The following is a 21407-nucleotide window of genomic DNA, read 5'->3' as shown; positions in this document are numbered from 1 at the left end:
TTTCAATTGCAGAATGAAATGGCCTGTTTTCTTGGCAATTTTTGTTTTCCCTCTCAGTCCCTCGCCCTCTGGTTCTCTGGCTCACAGGCCCAAAGCTTCCTTCCTTCCGCTCCCAGATGCTTCCCCCTTTTGGCTGTTATATTTCTGCAGAGTTCAGCCCTCCTCAGGACCCAGGAGCTTGTACCAGTGAGGAGATATAAGTTACAAAGAATCCTGTGGATGAGCTGATTCACCTTACCCTTCAGTTTGGGGACTTTTAAAACTTTGAGATATGATGTACATACAGTAAAGTATACAAAACTTAGCATAGAGCTCAAATAATTCAGCTCAATTATTAAGTCAATTTTTACATGTATAGACTGTCATGTAATCATCATTTAATCAAGATATAGAATATTTCTCTATTGAGCACCCAGAAAGTTTATTCATACTTTTTCCCTGTTGATCTCACTTCCTCCCCTCACCCCTGCCACTGTGATAGCCCCTATTTTTCTTCTATCACCATAGATCACGCTTGCCTGTTCTTGAACTTGAGGTAAATGGAATAATACATACGTACTTTTTTGTGTTTGGCTACTTTGTCTCAACATCATGGTTCTGAGATTCATCGACATTGTTTTGTGTACCTGTAGCTTGTTTTTGTTGCTGTTGTTGTTTGTAGCTTGTTTTTTTTTATTGCAGAATATGTTATTTACTGATCTTTCTTTTTAAGGACATTTGGATTGTTTCCAGTTTGTCAGGGCTGCCATAATAAAGTACCACAGATGGGTGGCTAAAACAACAGAAATTTTCTTTCTCATGATTCTGGAAACTAGAAGTCCAAGATCAGGGTGTCAGCAGGGTTGACTTCTTCTGAGGACCTCTCTCCTTGGCTTGTAGATGGCTGTCTTCTTTCTGTGTCTTCACATGGTCTTTCCTTCTGTGTGTGTGTGTCCTAATGTCCTCTTTTAACAAGGACACCAGTCATACTACATTAGGACTCACCCCAATGACCTCATTTAACCTTAATTACTTCTTTAAAAGCCTCATCTCCCAATACAGTCACATTCTGAGGTACTGGGAGTTAAAGCTTCAACATATGAGCTTTGTGGGGGACACAATTCAGCTCATAATAGCTACAGTGAATAAAGCTGCTATACACATTTTTGTATATATTTTGCACATGTACCGTTGTCCAAAATGGTTGAACCAATATACACTCCCATCAGCAACATAGGAAAGTACAGTTTCTCTACATTTCCACCAGCCACTTCCTTTTACAGATGAGAGACAGGGACCCAGAATGAAAAACAGAGAGGAGCTGAAAGGTCAGCTTTCCCATATGCAGATCACGAGCTGGAGATTTCAGAGCTGAGCATGCAGAGGAAGCCCGTCCCCAGCCTGCTTCAGGAATTTTCGAAACTCCCCAACACATCACCTCATCCAACCTCTCAATCATTTATCAAAAAGAACACTGAGAACCACCGAGGCTCAGGTCAGGTGCTAGCCTCTGAAGTTAGGTGGTCAAAAAAAAAAAAAAAGATGTAAAACTGAAATTCCAGTGGTAGTAACAGGCAATGAACACACACAACTAAGTAAGTAATTACAGATTGTGGTGAAGTGCTGGGTAAGGAATGAATGGAACTCCAGCAATAGAATAAGGGGCTTGGGAGTGGGAAGAGTAAAATTTCCTTTTGATGGGTTGTTCTGAAGGGCATCTCTGGGAAAGGGGGGGACATACGGGAGGGCCCTGAAAGATTTGAAGGTGCCAGTCAGACCAAGGGACAGGGCAAGTGTTGAGGCAGGGAGAATGGGAAGAATACTAGCAGTTCCAGGGGGTGGGAGACAGGAAATAATGGTCTGTGTGGCTGGATGTGAGTGGACAAGGGCAGAGGAGAGGCAGGAAGTGAGGTCTAGAGGGCCAGGTCCACAGCATGCTGGGCTCACAGGTCATGCAGAGGAGTTGGAGAGAGTAATGGGAAGGCATCGTAGGGTTTTAGGGGAGTGATAACCAAGATCCAACTGACATTAACAAATGTCATAGGGGGTGAGAGGAAGACAAAGCAGACAGACACTCAAGGAGATTTCCCTCCTGCCTCAGGGAGACACGACAGTGACTTGGATTCAGGAGGTGGCAGAAGAGAGTTTTGGAGGTGGAACTGACAGAACACGGTGATGGGGTGGGTGGACCTGTGGAGAAGTGAGGGTGAGTCAAGAATGACTTCTAGGTATTGAGCTTTGGATCTTGCGCGTATTACCTACCAACCACAGCCTGTACACTTCCTTGTCCATCTTATTGCTGTACACTTTGAGCCTCTGGATGTAGTAGGTGTTCAATTAATATTCTTGAATGATTAACTGATTGAATATTTTAGCACATGGTGTAAGTTCAATAAAAGTTTTTAAAAAATGTTTTAATTGAAGTAAAATTCACATAACATAGAATTAACCATTTAAAAATGTAGAATTCAGTCATATTTAGTACATTCACAATGTTGTGCAACCATCCCCTTTGTCCAAATATTCCAAAATATTTTCATCACCCCCAGAGGAGATCTTGTACCCACTGAGTAGTCCCCCCCCCCCCAGGAAACCACTCATCTGCCTTCTAGATATTTTACAAAAATGTAATCATACAATAAGTGATCTAGTGCCTGGTTTCTTTCTTAGCATAACATTTTACCAGCATAATATTTTCAGTGTCTATCCACAGTGTAGCATGGCTGGAAAATACTCCATTGTATGGACATACCACATGCTGTTTAGCCATTCGTCCCTCAAAGGATGATTGTTTCCACTTCTTGGCTATTGTGAACAATGGTGCTATGTACATTGATGCACAAGTGTTTGTTTGAGTCCCTGTTTTCAATTCATTTGAGTAGATAAGCAGGAGGGCAGTTGCTGCGTCATACGGTAATCTATGTTTAACTTTTTGAGAAACTGACAAACTGTTTTCCAACAGCTCAGTAAAGTTTCCTCTAAATGAAAAAAAGAAAAGGTAGGTGGAAGCCTGGGAGGCAAGGAAGAGGGCTTTTCCGATCCTCCACAAGCAGCACCGGACAGTGCCATTTGCAGGCTGTGTGGTCTGGGTCAAATTGCTTAAGTTCTCTGGGCTGGCTTTTCATCCTCAAAGTGGGGAAAACCACCTCTGTAAGCTGAATGAGATCGTTTCTAAAGTTCTAGGCACAGAGTAATCCCCCAAATTAAGCGCCTTCCCTCACGCCCTGACCTTGCCATTTCATAGCCCATTCAAGCTTCTACTTGGCCCGGGGCCAAGTCCGCACCTGTGGCGCTCAGCCTCGCTGCGAACTACAACTCCCAGCAAGCACCGCTTCCTGGACGCCTCGCCCCGCCCGGTGCGCATGCTTTGGCGGACGTGGCACCGGGAACTCGGAGGCGGGGAGCGGGTGGGAAGTGGCAGTGGCGTTTGGACCCGGCGGAGCCGCGGGCGCGGGAGCCCAAGTGGAGACCAGAGCCTGCCGTGGGCGGCGGCGGCGGGGATGGCGCGGGCCGGGCCGGCGTGGCTGCCGCTGCTGCTGGCCATCTGGGTGAGGCTTTGGCGCAGGGACGGGCCGGGGCCGGCACGTGCGCCCAGCGTGCGGGTCCGCGCTCCCTACTCCCGGCCGGTCCAGGACGCGCTGGGCGATGATGCCTCCTGCCGCCGGGGTAGGGGCGTGCGTGCCAGCCCGGCGGGGACCCCGAGGCTGCAGGGGAGGCAGCGGGGCGGCCCCGTGTCCTCTCCGCAGAGCGCTCCGGGGCACAGGGGCTGGCGGGAGCCCGGAGGCGCTGAGCGAACCCTCGCAGTGTGTTCGCGCCCGAGACACAACTTTGCGGGGGTGCAAGCCAGGGGGCGGCCACCGGCTAGGGCGGGACACCCGCGGGTTGGGGGAGGGTGCGTTGTGCCCTAGACTTCGGGCCCTACACCTGTGTGAGTGCGGCGTGGGAATGGGGTGCTTTCCACCTGCAGTGCCGGAAACCTTGCTTTAGGGCCACCCGGTTCTTGGTTTCCACCCTGGGCGGTGGGAAACTGCCGGGCCACACCTGGGTCCCCGCCCGCAGAGAGCTCGGCCCCTGCTCCGAGCTGAGACTGGCTGGAGCCTCGGCCACTTTTTGGCTGTGTGACGCGGCTTATCATTTACTGTATCGGATTTAGTCTCCTCACCCTTGAAATAGGGACGGTAAAGATACCCACCTCGAAAGGTTGCCCCGAGGGTCGGATGAGAAGTCGGAGGGGGAAGCTCTGTAAACTGCAAAATCATACAAGAGTGGAGGAGGGGTGGGCCAGGGCGCTGGGGGTGGCGGGCTCTGCAAGAGGAGTTTGCTACACTTTGTGTGTGTGTGTGTGTGTGTGTGTGTGTGTGACAGAGAGAGGGAGAGGGAGAGGGAGAGGGAGAGAGGGAGAGAGGGAGGGAGAGGGAGGGAGGGAGAGTAAGGGGGGGGGGAGAAGGAGAGATGCATCCAAGACATCCCTGGGAGGCGCCTGAATGGGTGTGCCCACAGGGCCCAGAGATGCCAGCGGGGGCCTTGGTGTTGGCCTTGGTGTTTCCCTGGGTGTGTGATGGGATAATGTGCCCTCCTTCCACATTTTTCCATAACTTCTGGTTTCCCTTATCTTAAGACCATCTTGACTTCTTTTTTTTCCTGAAGTTTCAAGGAACTTCCTGCTGTTGGCACCCTCTCCAACCCAGATTTTTCAGTTGTGTGTTGTTTTTTCTTTTGGGTGTGGCAAGGATGCAGGGCAAACATGAGGAGAAAGAGTGGAGTGTGGATTGAGTTGCTTTAAATACTTCCATCTCCCAATACCCTGCCCTTTGGGGATCACCAGCGAGGAGTGGCCCCTGTCTTCTGGTTGTTTGGAAGTGAATGGGGAAGGAAGCTCCCTGTTCCCCTAGATGTGACCATTCTCCGTCTGGGAGAAAACCAGTTGGAGGAGGGTAGTGTCCCTTCACCGGGGCGACTAGGTGTGTTTGACAGTTGGCCTTGGCAGGTCTCTGGGCTAGGCAGGACTGCAGGATGGTGCAGAGGGGACCATCTCCAGTGCAATTTCCTGTCAGGTCTTTGCACTTCGGCTGTTTTAGGAGGTCCCACTTTTCCTCTCTACTTCCTTTTCTCCTCCCTCCCATGAAAATAAAGGGCTTGGGAATCTGCCCGGAAAGAAGTTTCATTCAACAAATATTTATCAACCACATTTCTGGGCTCTGGGTTGGGTTTTGGGTGGAGAGCAAAATACACATTGACCCTGCCATCGTGTCTTGCCCTGGATCCGGCAGGGGAGTAAGTCCTGTGAGCAAATAAAGACAGAACAGTGAATACTAACATCGAAGGGCAGGGAGCCTCTACTGCAGGGGAGCCATATATTAATTCAGAGGGAGGGTCAGCCGGGGCTTTCCTGAGGCAGGGGGGTGAGCAGTCCGGAGGGGGTGTGAGAGTCAGGAGTTGAGGTCTGCAGGTGCCCTCCACCCAGGGGTTCAGAAGAGTGGGCAGGTTTGCTGAGAGCACTATAACCTGGGAGTCCTCAGCAAGGAATTTACGTTTTCTCCTTTCCCTAAGCCCTTGGCTTAGCAAGTGTGAGGCATAGGTGTATGACTGGTGGACACTAGGGTGGGCTTCTGTAAATCTAAACTCTGTGTCCCTCTGATAAGGGCTTCTAGGTACTGGGAGTGGTTGAGTCTCTTTATTTACTCAGTATTTACTGAGGGCTGACATGTGCACAGCGCTCGACTGTGACCTGGGCGGTCTACAGAGTTTCATGGACAGGGATGTACACCCACCACATGTTTGTAGTAGCAAAAATATGGAAATGGCATAAGTGCTCAACAACAGTGGCACGGTTAAATGAGTTTTGGCCCTGTCTATACCGTGGGAAGTGATGTTTACGAAGAATATTTACGTTTACTGGAATGCTATGTTTATTATAAAAATATTCTGTGATGCTAATGAAGAATGTCTAAAGACATGGGAAAGTTTTCTAGTGTGATCAGTAGGAGAAAAGCAGGATGCAGCACCAAATCCTAGGGTGGCTGAAGATGGCTACATAAGTGTTTGAGGAATTAGCATTGTGTCTCAGTGAACCATGGTTGGTCTGGAAGGTGGAGCTGTGGATGGCTTTTGCTTACATCTTTGCTTATGCTTTTCTGTGTTTTCCAAGTTTTCTACATGAATATATATTAGTTTTTGATCTAGAAAGTTAATAAGGGAACATTTTTTAGAAGGTTCCTTTGGGGGCCTCAGCCTTCCAGAAGAATATTGGGGTAGAAAGTCACAGTCAACACTTGGGACACGTTGGTTCCAGCCCTTCCAGGCTGGGTGTCTTGCCCTTGGGGCCTGCGGCTGATTTGGCCAAGCTGTTTTGTCCCCATGCCTGCAGCTGGCTGCCCCTTCCTGCTGTCCAGCTCAGCTCCTTACTGCAGCTGGCCAACCCCTGGAGCTAGGCTGTGATGAAGTTTTTACTGGTCCACAGACAAATTGGAAAAATGACAATGGTGAATGTTTTTTCATGAATCCAAATATTTTCAGTTTAAAAACGTGTTCATTCTTCAGAGATGATGTTCGTATTTGGAGATAGGGAGTGGTTTACAGTATCCTTTTGAAAGGTGAAAATAGTGATGGCATATTGTGATTTTTTAAAAAGTATTTTCTTGATATAATTTACTTTTAAGTATATATATATATATATATATATACACACACACAACTGTATCCTGCCAATCTGTGAGATTCAAAAGTCTGAGAACTGTTGATCTAACAACTCTCGTTTTATAAAAGAAAAGTGAGACTTCAGGAGGGAAGTGACTCACTCAGGGCCACCTAGTTTCTAAAGGCAGAGCTGGGATTAGAGCCAGACTCCTGAATTATAAATTAGAATTCTTCCCACTCCCTCTCTGTCATCCCAGCTGCCCCCCCCCCACTTCCCTCCTCCAAAGCCACTGTTGGGGCTTCTGCCCCTGATGGTGGCATGAAGCTCAGAACCTGGTGGGTGGAGGTGCAGGAAGCAGGAGATGTTTGCCCCGGTCTCTCCTGCAGAGCTTTTAATGTACACGTATTTAGATTCCACATTATATATTTAATAGGCTTCTGTGGGTTGGCCTGGGGACCTAATTGCCATTTATAATGCTGTTTGGAACCTGGAGTGCACTTTTCCCACAGAAATAAACGCATTACAGAGGAAGTTTTAAAGCAGAACTACCATATAAGTTGGAGGAATGGCTGAGTGCTGTGTGAGTGGCAGACACCGAGTGCTGTGGATTAGGGCAAATGCCAGGCTGTGGGGTGCCTGGGGACAGGAGAAGGGCCCCAGCTCACTTCTCACAAGGAGGGCAGACTTTGAGCTCTACGACAGTGGGGATCCTCCCTGTGCTGGCTGTTGTGTCCCCAACAGCTGGCCCAGGACCTGGCATGCAGTCATCCCCAGTTCATGTTTGGTTGAAGGAATTCGTGTTGCCCACAGAGAAAGGAAACCTTTCCAGACAGAAACGTGGGCACTGAGGAGTGATGGGCCAGGTGGGCTGGTAGGAAGGATGTGAGTCTGGGAGTTGGGGAATGAGACTGCAGAAGTGGATCGTAAGGAAGCTTAAATGCTGACTTTGGGGACTCAATTCTGTACGTAATGGAGAGACATGATGAAAGCTGCCCTTTGAGTAGCAAGGGTTGGAATGGGAGAGACTGGATTAATTTTCTCAGAACAACACTTCATTCCTCTTACTTCTCTGTTATCTAGTGTAAGGTAGTGGAGAGAACATGGGCTTTTAGCCAGCTAGACATTCAGGAGCTGTGTGACCTTGGGCCCTGCCTCAGTTTTCCTGTTTATAAGTGGTGGTAATAATATCCATCTTGCAGAGTTGAAAGGATCAGAAATAATACAGGAAGCACCAGCACAGTGCTTGGCACATGGGAGTGCCCAGTACATGGGAGCCACAGCAGTCATCTCAAGTGGCTGAAGAAGAGGTGCTGAGGAAGCCCATTAGGAGGAAGAGATGAATAGTGAATGGGCAGAGCCGGTGTGAGCAGAGGCTTCCAGACGTGGGTGGCAATGCCCTGTGCTGCTGGGATTCTCTCCATCACAGTTCCTTGAAGCTGGGCTCTTGCCTGGTTCCTTGCCCCTCCCCACTGAGCCCCTGCACAGCCTCTGGATGGGGGGGGGGGCGGCTTGCAGAGGGGCTAAGGATTTAAGTGCTCTTTGTTTCTCTCTCCTTTCTTCTGAAAGTGGATCCTCTCTTGAGGATGGATATACCAACCACACGGCCTCCCTGGAGGGTTTGCCCAGCATTGTGGTTTTGTTCTGTAGGGCTCTTGTGTCTCGCTTGATCATTGTGGTAGGTTTAGAGGCTGTCTGAATGACAGTGGGCCTGAGAGTGATGCATGGGCTATAAGGACAGTCTAAGTTCTCTTACATTATCCAGACTTCGATGGTTTATTTGTTCACCACGTCCCCCTTCTCCCTTCTTCCATTTTTTCATACCTGGTGCCCTAGGTCCCAGTGGGAAGGGGGAGGAACACAGTGCTCAGCCATTGCCTAGCCCATTGCAGTTTCTCCTGCCTGGCCTATCCTGCAGCACTGAGTGGAGCCTTTGCCTGCCCATTTGATCTGTCGATGAGAATTATGATACACTGGTACATTGGAAGAGGGCTTTAGAGTTTGCAAAGCATTTCCACATAATTCATGTCTGTGTAGTCTTGAGTCCCATGTTAACTGGGTGAGAGAAGGTGATTAAATGCTGTTCCCGGTAGAGAGGGATGGGTGGGTGGACAGCAAGGTGGGAGGAGATACACCATTAAACAAGAGTGGGGGTGTGGCCTGGAAGGTGGAGGGATAGACTGATGGGCTGGGAAACAGTAATAGTTCTCAGTGGCTCACCTGAATGATTAAGCAGCCAGGTTGGAAGGTACTATTTTCTGAAAGAGCAACACCAGCCATTTTCCTGGGGTGTCTGTGAAACTTGCTCTTTAGCTCCCTGATGACCTGAGTAGGGGAGCAGGGGCCGCCAGCTGGGCACTCTTCCATCCTACCTTTCTCATCACTCCTTTCTTAGTTCTAGCTTGCTGTTCCCTCTGACCACCTCGGGTCCAACAGGACCTCTTCCCACACACCAGTTTACGACCACTTCTAAATAATTAGCTTTGCAGCCATGCAGTGGGGGGCTAAACACTTGTATGGAGTGTGGAGTTAGAAGAGCCTTTTTGCTCCGCAAGGTCATACTGAGTCTCCAGTTTTATGTGCACTCTGTTCCCAGATGGCCTGATGGTGAGCCTGAGCCTGGCTTCAGAGTTTCCAACTCATTACAGCTGGCTGGGCTTGGGGTTGAGGATCCAACCCCCCCCCCCCAAAGAATCCTACCACTCCTCCTCCAACCCCTTGGCACGAGCAAATGTCTGTAATTGATGAGCAGATTCTTTAATCCTTGCCTTAGAAGGTATTAATGGAGATTCAGGTCAAGGGCCCTAAGCTGGGGCTTAAACATAAAGGTGATTTAGTATCTGAGCCAAGACATGGGCTTGGCTGGAAGCTCTGCTGTTGGGCCAAGCAGGGCAGGCTCCTGAGGAACAAGCAGGCTTGTTCTATGCAGGGGTCTCACCTTGCTGGGTCTTGGGTCCTTATTTCAAAGGAGTGTGTGACAAGCTACATGATCCACATATGACAAGTGTTCATTCATTCCACAGGTCTTTCTTTTTTAAAAAAATTACAGGTATTTCTTGGGAGTCTTTTATGACTCAGACATGCCGTGCTAAGTCTTTGGGGACATAATGATAAATAAGATGGACACCACCCCTGTGTCCCATTGCTTAGTGGGAGAGCCACAAATTTATTATTTGATTCAGGTAGGAAGAAGTATACAGTAGTAAGAGAATGTGTAACAGGGGTCTCTAACCTAGTGCAGGAAGTCAGGAAAGGCTTCTCTGAGGACTTCTAGACCCTTTCTTAGAATAATGTTTTTAAATGTATAAAATAGAATGCATAGGATTTAGGAACCCAGAGATATTGAAATACAGTTATCAAAATATAACAAATATGTGATAAAATAATATTTACATTTCTTTATTAATATCATATGAGAAGATCTAGTGTTAGGTTTGCTAATTTTTATAATTTTAAGTAGTATAAACAGTGTTTCAAGATATCTGCACCAATTGTAATGTGATGAGACAATATGATTTCTGTTGATGGCAAAGCCACAGGTACTGCCAGTGTTACGGTTTGTTAGCTACATTCATAATAAAGGGAAATAAAGATATAGTTTCCCCATCCAAATTCATAGACCCCAGAGTAAAGGAAAATTATCCAAAAACTTGGGAATAGAAAATGACTTAGTGACTTCTTACTGTCATACTGCACCATTGCCTAAGAAGCCCACCTACAGTGCTCTGGGGAATGTAACTCCGCTTATTATCCTCTAGGACCCACTCTCTATAAAGTGAGATAAGATGCAGATAATTTCTGTTGGGTAGAGAAGAGAGACCCAAAGGTTATTGCCCTGCAGGACATTAACCAGTGTGACATCTGATTTTTTAGTCTTATATCAGGATCCTTTTTTAAAAATCATATGCATATTACTTTCTTATAACTTTGTTTCTAAAAATCTTTTTTAACCTTTTTTTTCTTACATCTATCCTCTTTTGACATGTCATTTTAGTGGGTCCCTTATTAAAGAATTCAGTAACACTTTGAAATATACTCAGTATCTATTTGTATGAGAGTTAGGCTTTTAACATTTGAGAATTATACTTGATCCTGGGTTAAGAACGGCTGAGTGAGCAGGATGTGAGGGTGTGGTGCTCAGAAGGGAGGTCTGGGCTGGACGTGTTAACTTAGAGGTGCTGCCCAAGAGGTGGGTGACACCCCTGAGGGAGAGTGGAGAGAGGAAAGGGAAGGTGGACTGAGTGAGCCCCGAGGAACTTCAGCATTTAAAGGATAGGGAAAGGAGGGTTTATAAAGAATACAGGAAGGGTGGCTGGAGAGGTAGAAGGAGGACCCAAGAGTGTTCACCTAGGTTCAAGAGGTTGAGCAAACCGAGAACTGGAGGTGCCTGTAGGGTTATCCGTGTGGAGGTCATTGTCGAGCCCTTACCAAGAACCTTTTTGGTGGTGGTGGGGTAGATCTGAGGGGCTGAGGAGTGGATGGGAGAGAAGGCGGAGATGGAAAATTCTGGCTGCAAAGTAAAGAGTGACATGGATTCCAGAGAGCAAGTTTTTAAAAGATGGGCCAGTGGTAGAGGTTTTCCAACCTGACTGTGGATCCAACCACCATAGGGGTGTATGTGTAAAAATGAATTTACTTCACAGATAAGGCCCAAGAATCTGTATTTCTGAAAAGTCTGTACTTAGAGCTGTTGTGCAGCTACCAACCAGGCAAACCTACACATTAACAACATTAATTTTACGGGGTGGATAATATTTGGGTAGCCAGGGTTGCTGCTCTTGACCAAGTGGTGTGGCCCAAGTTCTGCCCATGTCTTGAGCCATACACACCAGTGATACTGTGAGGCATCGCTAAACGTGCGGTTTTCGCTTTTTTTCTGAAGGCACGTGGGGAATTGCGGCTTGCAGGCAGAGAGGAAAGATGGATCAGGTTGTCATTGCAGCGCTTCTCAGTTGGTCACATTCAGTAGCTAGATTAGAAGGAAAAGCGAACTTTCTGGCTTCTGGGTCTTGTTCTGGGTGTAGCTGTAGGGAGTGAGAGGGAGCTGGAAGGACATCAGTGGGAAGTATTCACATTGACAGGCAAAGAGAAGAGCATGGGACCTGTGCTCACAACACCTGGTCTGAGTCCTGGTGCTGCCATTTTAGGATTCACCCAAGGTGAGTCCTTTAACTCCTTTGAGCCTTAGATTTCGCATCTCTAAAGTGGGGATAGTACCACATCCCACAGAGATTGTCTGTAGTTGTTTTTCAAACATTTTTACTGCAATCCCTGCAAGAATAATTGTACATTTTTGCATTGTAACCAAGTACATATGAATGAATATAAATATAACAGATACATTTCACTGAATACTTAGTCTTGCCACCTGTGGTACACACTGAAGTTTCTATTTAAAAAATGCAGGTGGTAACTCACTGAATTGATTTTATGACTTGGCTCTTGGGTTGAGGCCTGAGGGCTGGAAAACACTGGTTGAGACTCAATTCTAGAGGATTGATGGAGATAATGTGTGTAAAAGTACGATGAACACATGGGTCATGAGCACCTGAATTGTATTTTCTTATCAGTGATCGGAGCTTTGAGGCAGAGTTGGATTTCCAGAGTGGGAACTCACCTGCCCTCCCTCTCTCCCTGCTGCCTAATTCACTGTCGCTGTACTAGCTCTTTCTCATTAGCCTGTGTCATGTGTGCACTGGCTGGCGGTGAGCCAAGCCCTCTTGGCTCTCAAAGAGGTTTTCCTAAACATAAGGGCTTTAGGGCCTTAAGTCCTGGTTAAATGCACTGCGGTTGCAATTTCAGGATAAGAAAACCTGTTTTTGTAAGCTCTCTGATCAGTTGTCCTGCCCCCCCCCATTGTCCCCTGTTGACAGCCACATTTGTGCTGTGGGGAATGTGAGGGGGACCATCCTGTGTAGCCCACATATAAAGTGTGGTGATTAAAGCAAGCAAAAATATAAGAAATGCAGCTGGCTCTTTATTTATAGGAGCAAGCAGCCAGATGTGCGTGGCTCCAGGAATCTACTATCTTTGTGACTCAGGTGCCCGAGTCTCTCAGAATTGGGAATGAGTCACAACTCTCGTACGTATTTCCTGTGTGATACTTAACACGTTTCTTAACTACTCTTAGTCTCAGTTTCCTTCTCTATAAAATAGGTAGAATAAAGGTGCCTGCTTCATTCAGTTGCCAAGATAATTAAATTAGATTACCATGTGAACTGCTTAGCTTGCTCCTGGTCCCACAATAAGCACTCTGTACTTTCAGCTATTATCATGATCATGGGCTAATCGCTAGGCCCTGTGTTTTGGAATTAAAGAATCCATTCTTGGGTTGTATTCCTTGCCAATTACTTTCCCATTTCTCTCTTATTCTTAACAAGCACATTTAGCTTCCTCAGCTGCAGCTAGTGGGGGTCCCACATCCCAGGGCCAGTCCCGCTGTCTGTGTGACTGTCAATCTGTTTGTCTCTCTTCCCCCCCCCCCTTTCTCTCTCTCTCACACACACACACACATACACACACACTTGCCATCTGGTTACTCATGGTGATCGTTTTTATTTTGAAGGCTGCTGGGTAGACATTTGAACATGGAGAAGTATTGCTGGTGAAATCCCCAAACTTGGTTTGAGGTTAGGTCACACTCCTTGTAAAGAAGGGTGGTTAGCCATGGTGGTTGGTGACAGGTGCTTAAACTTTGCCCTTTGAAGGGGCATAAATTACCCATATTTAAAAATAAGTGTTCTTTTGTATATCTCTTTTCCAAGCCATTCTAGGTATGTGTTGTATGCAAAATACCTTGCAGGTTCCATATAATAGTTTTCTATTTTTAAAAAACTATGTCTTTATTGATTTCAGAGAGAGAAAGGGAGAGGGAGAGAGAGATACAAACATCAATGATGAGAGTCATTGATCAGCTGCCTCCTGCACTCTCCCTACTGGGGATCGAGCCCGAAACCTGGGTATGTGCCTTGATCCAGAATTAAACCGTGACATCCTGGCTCCTGGCTTGATGCTCAACCACTAAGCCCTGCTGGCTGGGCCATATAATAGTTCTTATTAAAAAACTACATAATGTCAGGTGAGCAGAGGAGCAGTCAGTCAGCTGGAAGTGAAGACTGCAAATAAGCACTGATGTCATGTGGAAAGTGCCAGTGAGTGCTTGCTGCGTGGCAGAGGTTTGTCAGAAGGCCCGTGGGAGGCAGTATTTGGTTGTGTTTTTGGCATCTCTGTTTTTGTTTTTAGGTAAGTTTTTTCCCCTAACTCTAACTTTGAATAATTTCGGACCGAAAGAAAAGTTGCAAGAAGAATACAAAGGATCTGTCCTTTACCCCAAGTTCCACAAATACTAACATTTTACCTCATTTGTTTTATGAAACTCTCCCTCTACACATATAAAGTGTACAGAGATGATGTTTCTTTTTTTTTTAAGATTTTTTTTTTTATTGAATTTTGAAGAGAGAGGAAGGGAGGAGGAATGAAACATCCATCGGTTGCCTCCTGCACGCCCCCTACCAGTGATGGGACAGGAGCCCTGACTGGAAATCGAACCAGTAGCCTTTTGGTGCCTCGGGAAGATGCCCATCTAACTGAGCCACACCGGCCAGGGCCTTCATTATCTCTTAAAAGACAAGGACATTTTCTTACATAACCATACTACAGTGATCAAAGTCAGGAATGCAGCATTTCATCTCAGGGTTTAGTCCAGAATCACATGGTGAATTTAAGTGTGTGAGCTCTTTAATCTCCTTTAATCTAGACTAGTTTCTCAGTCTTTGTCTTTTGTGACTATGACATTTTTGAAGAATTTCCCTTCATTTGGTTTTTGATGATGCTTCTCTCCAGTACATTCTACCAGGAGGCATATGATGTCCATTTGACCTGTTACTGGTAATGCTAGCGTTGGTCCCTAGTCAAGGGGGTTCCTGCCAGGCTTCTCCACACTACAGTGATATTTTCTTGTGTGGAGATACTTTGAGATTATTAATTATTTCCATGATGGTGGTCAAATGGAGGTAATTCTTTTTCTTTAAATATTAAAATTGGATATGCCTATTATAGCAAGTTAGGAAAAAGACAAAGGGGAACATTAAAACCTCTCCCAGGACAAAGCCTTACTTGCGTGCATTTTTTTCTTCCAGTCCTTTTCTGAACACAATTTTGCGTGTAGTTGTATCCATAGTGTGCACATTTTGAATTCTATCTTTAAAAAGTATTTTTTCATTGTAGAATCTTTGTGAACATCATTTAAATGGCTCTATTATTCTGTTGAGTGGCTTGCTCTAAATAACCTTTTCCGTCACTGTTGGACACTTAGGTTGTTTACAACTTTTGACTCTTATGAGTAGAACCATGTAAGTCATATCTATGTCAGACCTCCACTAATTTCCTCAGGACAGATTCCCAAAAGTGGAATTACCCAGTCAAGGAGCCTGAATACCACTAAGATAGCTGATAAATTGTGCCGAATAGCTTTCCAAAAGAATTGTACTAGTTCAAGCTTTTGCCAGCTCTGTATGACAGACAATTGGGTGCCATGTTTAAGAGATTCACAAATGGTGTTTCTCAACTTTTTTTTTTAAACTGTGACCCACCAGTCGAGATTTGTGTTGAGATTAATTTCCTGGATTTTGAATTATGAAAGCATAGGTATTTATTCCCCAAAATAAATTATAGTGTACTATAGCACATTACTCTTCTCAGGCTCTGACACATGGCTCCCAGCATTGGGTTAGCTCTGAGGATCATGAGCTTGGCTGTGTCTAGGGCAGGTCATTCAGGACAGTGCTGGACTTGAGGGCACACCTGAGGGATTGGTATATTTCACCTACAGAACCCTAAGAGGGAATGTGTTTGCTATCTTCAGAGTGGGATAAGCTGACAGAATGGTGTATTTTGGGGGAAGAATTTGAACTTTCTAATGGGAGCTATCCAAGATGAGATGGTAGGGTAGGATGAGATGAGATGTGTATTAGCATCTTTAGTTCCCACAGCCTTCTGGGCCCCACTAGATTGAGCAGCTTCAGGAGAGTTTGAGTCCTTGGCTCTGGGGGATGGGGGACTACCTGGAGTCTGGAGGTGTCCTGTGAAGGATGTTGAGAAGAGTCTTGTATCGGGGCACCAGCCAGCCTAACTAAAGCCTGTGAGCTGTAAGGGATGTCCTGGCCTTTGGGTCTCCTGCAATGGCCCCCTTATTAGCAAAGGCTGAGGTTGTAGGGAAATAGAGTTACTAGCTAATTTTCCTCTTATTTATTGGTAGCTGTCACCAGGTGACCAAGATACCCGATAGGAACAGGCACAGTGAAACCTGGGTAACTAGGAGGAACATAGTAAATCAAACCCTTGATATTCTCGCTGTCTCTTTCCTTATTACAGTGTATCTGAAGTATAAGGCATAGTTTGATGCCTTAGATACTTTGAAATATCCCAACTGGAACAGATGTTAATATTTCTTTCTAGTTAAAGCTTTTGTTCCAGTAGATACTCAAAATCCATTTGTATGTGTGCCAGAAAACACAGAATGATCGTGTCTTAAAAAGATCATTTACTTCACTAATGTGGAAACCTAGAAAAGGGTGGTCCAGGGCCAGTATATCACTCTGTAGTGTCTTGGCCCCAGGGACCCCCTATCTTGTTACTCCACATCTTTAGCAATCCTTTCTCCTCATTGTCTCAAAGTAGCTGCTTGAGTTTCATCTTTTCCAAATTCCAGCTGGCAGGAAGGAGGAGGGGACTAAGAAGACTTATACCAGATGTCTACTAGGGACAGTTCCTAAAGGTTAGCACATAACACTTCTGCTTACATTCCAGGGCCTGAAATTTACTCTCATAGCCATACTTGCTGCAGGGGAGACTGAGAGGTGTGGCTGTTAATGTGGGTGGCCACGTGCCCAGAGGAGCTCAGCTTCACAGGGTGTAATTACTTCGTAGTACTTCTCTAGTAGTGGTTGTGAGAATAGATTTGCCAAATGCCACAATTGGAAATCACTTTGGAAATCACTGAGCCCCTTCATTTACAGAGGAAGAAACTAATTCTTAGAGAAGGAGAGAGGACTCGTCCAAGGTCATACAGCCAGTAAACATCCAAGGCAGCATGAAACTTGGGTTTCTTTCCACCAAACCTCCACCTCTCAGTTCTCATCCAGCTCAAGTTCTCTGACATTGGGTTCAGGTCATCTGTTTTTACATTTTTCTGGGATCTCTTTACACCAGCTTCTTAAGAATCTAGACTTTTAGATTCTGACATTTCTAAACTATTTTGAGCAAAATGTGGGTTACACTAAATTAAACTAGTTTCTTCACAGCTCCCAACATAAGAGGGGCATCTTTTTTTCAGGTGACAGAGCAAAAAGGTCAAGTCCCACCTCCACCCTTTTTCCTAAATGTTAAACTTCTGCCCTTAAGTCTGCCTCCTTTAGCAAGCTGCTTTATATAATTGAATACCTCTGGCTTCATTATCTGCATTGAATAATGAATCTATGAGGACAGCCTCCCTGGCTATAGAGAGCGTGAGGGTGCTGGCACGTGCCCCAGAGAGCTGGAGCTTTTTAAAGCCGAGGGTGTAATGTGACAAGGACTGTTCTCCCTGTTATTTTCCAGAACTGTACGACTATCTATCTCTTTAGTCTGGCGGTGATGGTGGGTGAGCTTAAGAGGAGAGAGAGGAGCTTGTGTGTGCTGTGTGTTAGAGCGAGAGGGTGGTGGAAGGGGGCGCAGACTTCTGTACGAAACTTGACTAACAGCAGGTCTGGGCTAAGTGCCCCAGGACCCTGAGAATTGGGGCAGACCCTGGGTGCTCTGGGCTTGCAGGAAGCAGGGGGCCAGTGGAAGTTTCTGCTGGGACCCTCCTTGCCTCGGGATTCTGTAAGAGGAGGGCTCTTCATGGCGATTTTGATAGGCTGGGCCTGGGAAGGAGGTGCTCCTTTTCGGCTTGGGTTGCCCCTACCAAAAGAACTTGGGTTGAGAGAAGCAGACCACCTCCTCTGGGCAGGTGCTGGGAGACCTAAGCTCTGGTCCTAGCTCTGCTGTTTGCCTACTATGTGACCTTGACAAGTCACTTAGCCCCTCTCAGCCTCAATTTCCTCTTCTGCATGATGAGGCCAGTGCCCAATCAACAGGTTTTGTGAGGGGCAAATGGGCACAGAACCTGGAACGAGCACCTGCAGGTGCTGCTTGGCCTCTTGCCTGGGTTGCTGTGCGGGTGGGTTTTACTCCAGGTTTTATGATGCTGGTGTGTGTACGTGCACACTCCTTCCCGCCTGAGGTGCTGTTTTGCCTGATTGCAGGCTGGGCCCTGGAGAGGAAGAGGTGGTGCCCATTTTACTGTTGTCCTTGCTCTAGCTATTATTTGTCTCACTAATGGTGCTACTGAAGATAATTATGATTATTATGTACTTCTGTATGCCACGTGTTATGTTAGGTTCTCTATGTACTTCCCCTCCTCCCCTCTCATTCAGCCCTCAGCCAACCCCACGCGGCAGGTGCCAGCGTTATCCCCTCCACTCTACAGGTAGGGAAATGACACTCAAAGGTATAGGAACATCTGAGATCATCATGCTGTGAGATGGCACCTGGGTTTGACACCTGGTCTGTCTGACTCCAGAAGCAGTGCTTTCTCCATGGTGTCAGAGGGGTGGGGAAACCACAAAGGGAGCAGATGAGAGTGGGCTGCTAGGTTGGAGGGGTGTTTGTCTGGCTGGCCCTGATATGGGCAGACACCTGTTAGGAGAACTCTGCAGAGTCTGGAAGATGAGGAGAGAACCCAGTTTCCTCCACTGAATTGCCTTCTGGGGTGGTGGAGATAGGCTAAGGACTCATGTGCCAGAGACCCTGGGTGCTGCTGGGCTCTGAAGAAGGTCTTGTATTCTGCTGGGGGAAGGGCCTTAGAGTAGAGGGGGCTGCTACTCTGATGGAGGGGTCTGGTGTTCTGAGGGAGGTGACAGGGCCTGGGTGGGCGCTCTGTTGGGGGGCACTGGCTCTCTGATGCAAGCGGGACCTTTGGGGGCCTGTATTCTCCCACATCAGCAAAAGGGAGGCCGTCCTTCCCACGCTTTGTTTTGGTCTGTGCTGGGGGAATGGTCTGTGGGTCTCAGCCCAGCCAGCCCATGGGGGCAGCTCAGCCCTGATACAAATCCTGTTAAAGCTGTGGGTTGCTGAGGAGAAAGAAAGCAATTCTTGGAGCTGATCGGGAGTTTGCATGGAGAACAGAGGGGATTTTTTTTTCCTCTCTTCTGCCTCTAGAGTGAATGACTTGGAATGTAAAGAGCCTGCCAAGCCCAGGAACAGTTCTGTGGGTGGCTGGGAAGGTGGCTGGCTTCCCTGCACTCTTCAACACTGCCCTCTTCCCCTGAGGGCCTGACAAGGCAGAGAGTTTGTGCATCATTAACACTGTTATTGTTGCCGTAGTTATTGTCGTTATTGAGGTTTGTGGGTCGTGACTTAAAAAATCTGCAGGCAGGTGCTAGGCAGGCAATCCAGGGCTCAGTGGAGCTGCATCTTAAGGAAAGGAGGGAGCGAGCACACTGGAAAGGCTGAAGAGGGGGAGAAAGGAGAATGTTAAGTGACTGGAGCAGCGTCCCCTTGGGCTTGGGGGAGGGAGGAACGGGCTGCCTTCCTGGCTGTCCCTGTGGTTGCCTGCTAAGGTGAGGGTCTGTCCGAGGCCAGACACGGTTCTCATCGTCCCTGCTCTCAGACATGCTAAGCCGAGCATCTTAGCTCTTTGCACATCAAGTCCCCAGCCTCCCCTGGATCTGGCTCTACCTCCTGTTTTCCTCTGTCTCTCCCAAGTCTCTAAACCCTGCGTCTCCTGTGTCCACAGATGGGCAGTGGAGACAGCCCCTTCTTCTCCTGACCCTGCTGGGTCACCCGTGCTCCTTCTGTTGTCACCCCAGCTCCTGCGCTGGGTGTGCTGCCTCTTCTCAGCACTTGGCTTCCGACTCTGCTACTGAGATTCGTCTGGGGACTTTGCCGTGGCCTTTGCCTGTGGATCAACCGCCGCTTTCCTGTGTGTCTCCTCTTTGGTCTGTGTTGACGGCGCACGTCCCGCCTTTTCCTCCTGACTGTCCATCATCCTTCTTCCTCCGCTCACCTGAGGTGTTCCCTCCCTGGGCTTCTCCCCCTGAACCTCGACCCCAGACTTACTCTCCAGGCTGTATTGGGGTCTTACTGTCCACAGGCCCAGGCCTGAGCTCATCATCACCTTCCTCAGAGTAAGACACACAGAAGCCTCTACTGCTTCTCAGTTCTTCCATTTTTGGCTGTTCTGCTCCTAGCAGATTCCCTGGGCTCATGTTAGCCTCGTCTCTCTCCCCTCCTTGCTTACACATGAATAGTCATCGAGCTCTGCTGTTTTTCCCTGAGGCTCTTAGATTGACCCATTTCTTTCTGCTTCAGCAGCCATCCAGCTGGTCCCGCCTGATGGCTGTCCAGTCTGAAGTCATGGCCAAATGAAGTTCTTGAGCCAGGCTTTCAAGACCCATAGCCTGGCTCCACCTGGCCTCTCCCACCACGCTCCAGCCCAGACCCTCACTGGCTGTGCCTCGGTCAGTCTGGTGTCAGTGCTCCCTTCCAGGTCTCCGGGGAGCTGCCATGGACTCATTGTGTAACATGCTCCGAGCGGGTCATCTCTGCATAGGTCAGGAGTGTGGTAACCAGTGTGCCCTGCCATGTTTATTATGCTGCACAGATATTTCTGGGAGGCTTTCAAGGGCCCAGGGGCTGTTCTGGGCTCTGTCCTCCAGAGCTAGCTCCTAGTCTAGGGGATGGGGTAGGGGTGGGGAGGTGGGGAGGAGACAGACCCTCTATAAAGACCAGGATGTGGACAGCACCCAGTTTAAGCCCCAGTGTCCTGCTGGGGGACGGTGCTCAAGCAGAGGCAGTTTGCTCAGTGTATCTCTGGCTGAGCTTGAGTTTTCAACTATGTGAGGGTAAACACTGGGTCAGAGGTTTCGGTGGCTGGAATGGGGTTTGTTTACTCTGAGGGTGGCCGTTGTTTAGATGACCTGAGGGATCCACTGAATTTTATAGGAAGGAAGCTGTGGGTTTGCCGTGAGACTCGGCTCTTGTGGTCTCTGCTGTAGACACTGCTATCACTGCAGCCCAGCTGCGCGCTACTCTGCTACCAGGGCAGGTGGCCATGGGCTCCCCCTCCCTCCCCCTTTCCTCCCCTGCAGTTCCAGAAGCACAGGGGCCTGCCAGTTTCAGGAGGGCTGGTCCACAGGTCAGAATATCCAGGCACTGGGCAAGGGCAGTTGTTTTTCTTACCTGCAGATTATCTGAGGATTAAAAACAGAACAGAAACAGTGTGTTTTTCCAGTAGATTCCTCCCCCCCCCCCCCCTTAATCATGTGCATTGAGCTATGGACTTTTTAGTCTAATGTCCATTAGCTCTCTGGGAGCAGTAGAATAAATACCTTGTAATAATAAAGTGGAATTAACTTTTTGGTGAGCTCTCCAGGTGGGCTGCGTAAGGGCAGTGGTCTTGAGGCCTTGTCCACAGCTCTGGCAGGGCAGAATGAGGGAGAGAGAATTCCTCAACTCCTCCTCCTGGGTGGTTTTACACTGGGGAGAAGGAACCTTGAAATCTAATGGCAGGTTATATTTAGAAACACTAGAATATGGCCACATTTCTGTCTTCTACTCTGCTGAGATCGAAATTTGTATTATGTATTATGGTAATGATACTACTGGAGTGCTTTACGATTTATAAAGTATGTTCGATAAGTTATCCCATTTTGTCCTCACGGCCGTCCCATGAGGGAGGTATTATTATCTCCATGTCAGATGCGAGAGGCATTAA

At 47.5% G+C, this 21407-nt stretch overlaps 1 protein-coding gene across 2 annotated transcripts in view; it reads left to right on the top strand.

The window, feature by feature from the left end:
* The first annotated feature begins 3344 nt into the window (after positions 1-3344).
* The window catches only part of PDIA5 (protein disulfide isomerase family A member 5), an 82083-nt gene continuing 64020 nt past the window's right edge, over positions 3345-21407 (top strand). The window contains exon 1 of one of the 2 annotated variants that reach the window (XM_081137943.1): positions 3345-3527. In XM_081137943.1, the coding sequence (XP_080994069.1) occupies positions 3480-3527 (48 nt within the window). In that variant the 5' untranslated portion in view covers positions 3345-3479. The remainder of the gene's footprint in view (positions 3528-21407) is intronic. The other variant, XM_081137944.1, reaches the window with a different exon arrangement.

This window comes from Miniopterus schreibersii, assembly GCF_964146895.1.
Source record: "Miniopterus schreibersii genome assembly, chromosome: 5".
Taxonomy (NCBI): domain Eukaryota; kingdom Metazoa; phylum Chordata; class Mammalia; order Chiroptera; family Miniopteridae; genus Miniopterus; species Miniopterus schreibersii.
The sequence above is the reverse complement of the archived record's forward strand: the minus strand, read 5'-3'. Positions and strand labels throughout refer to the sequence as shown.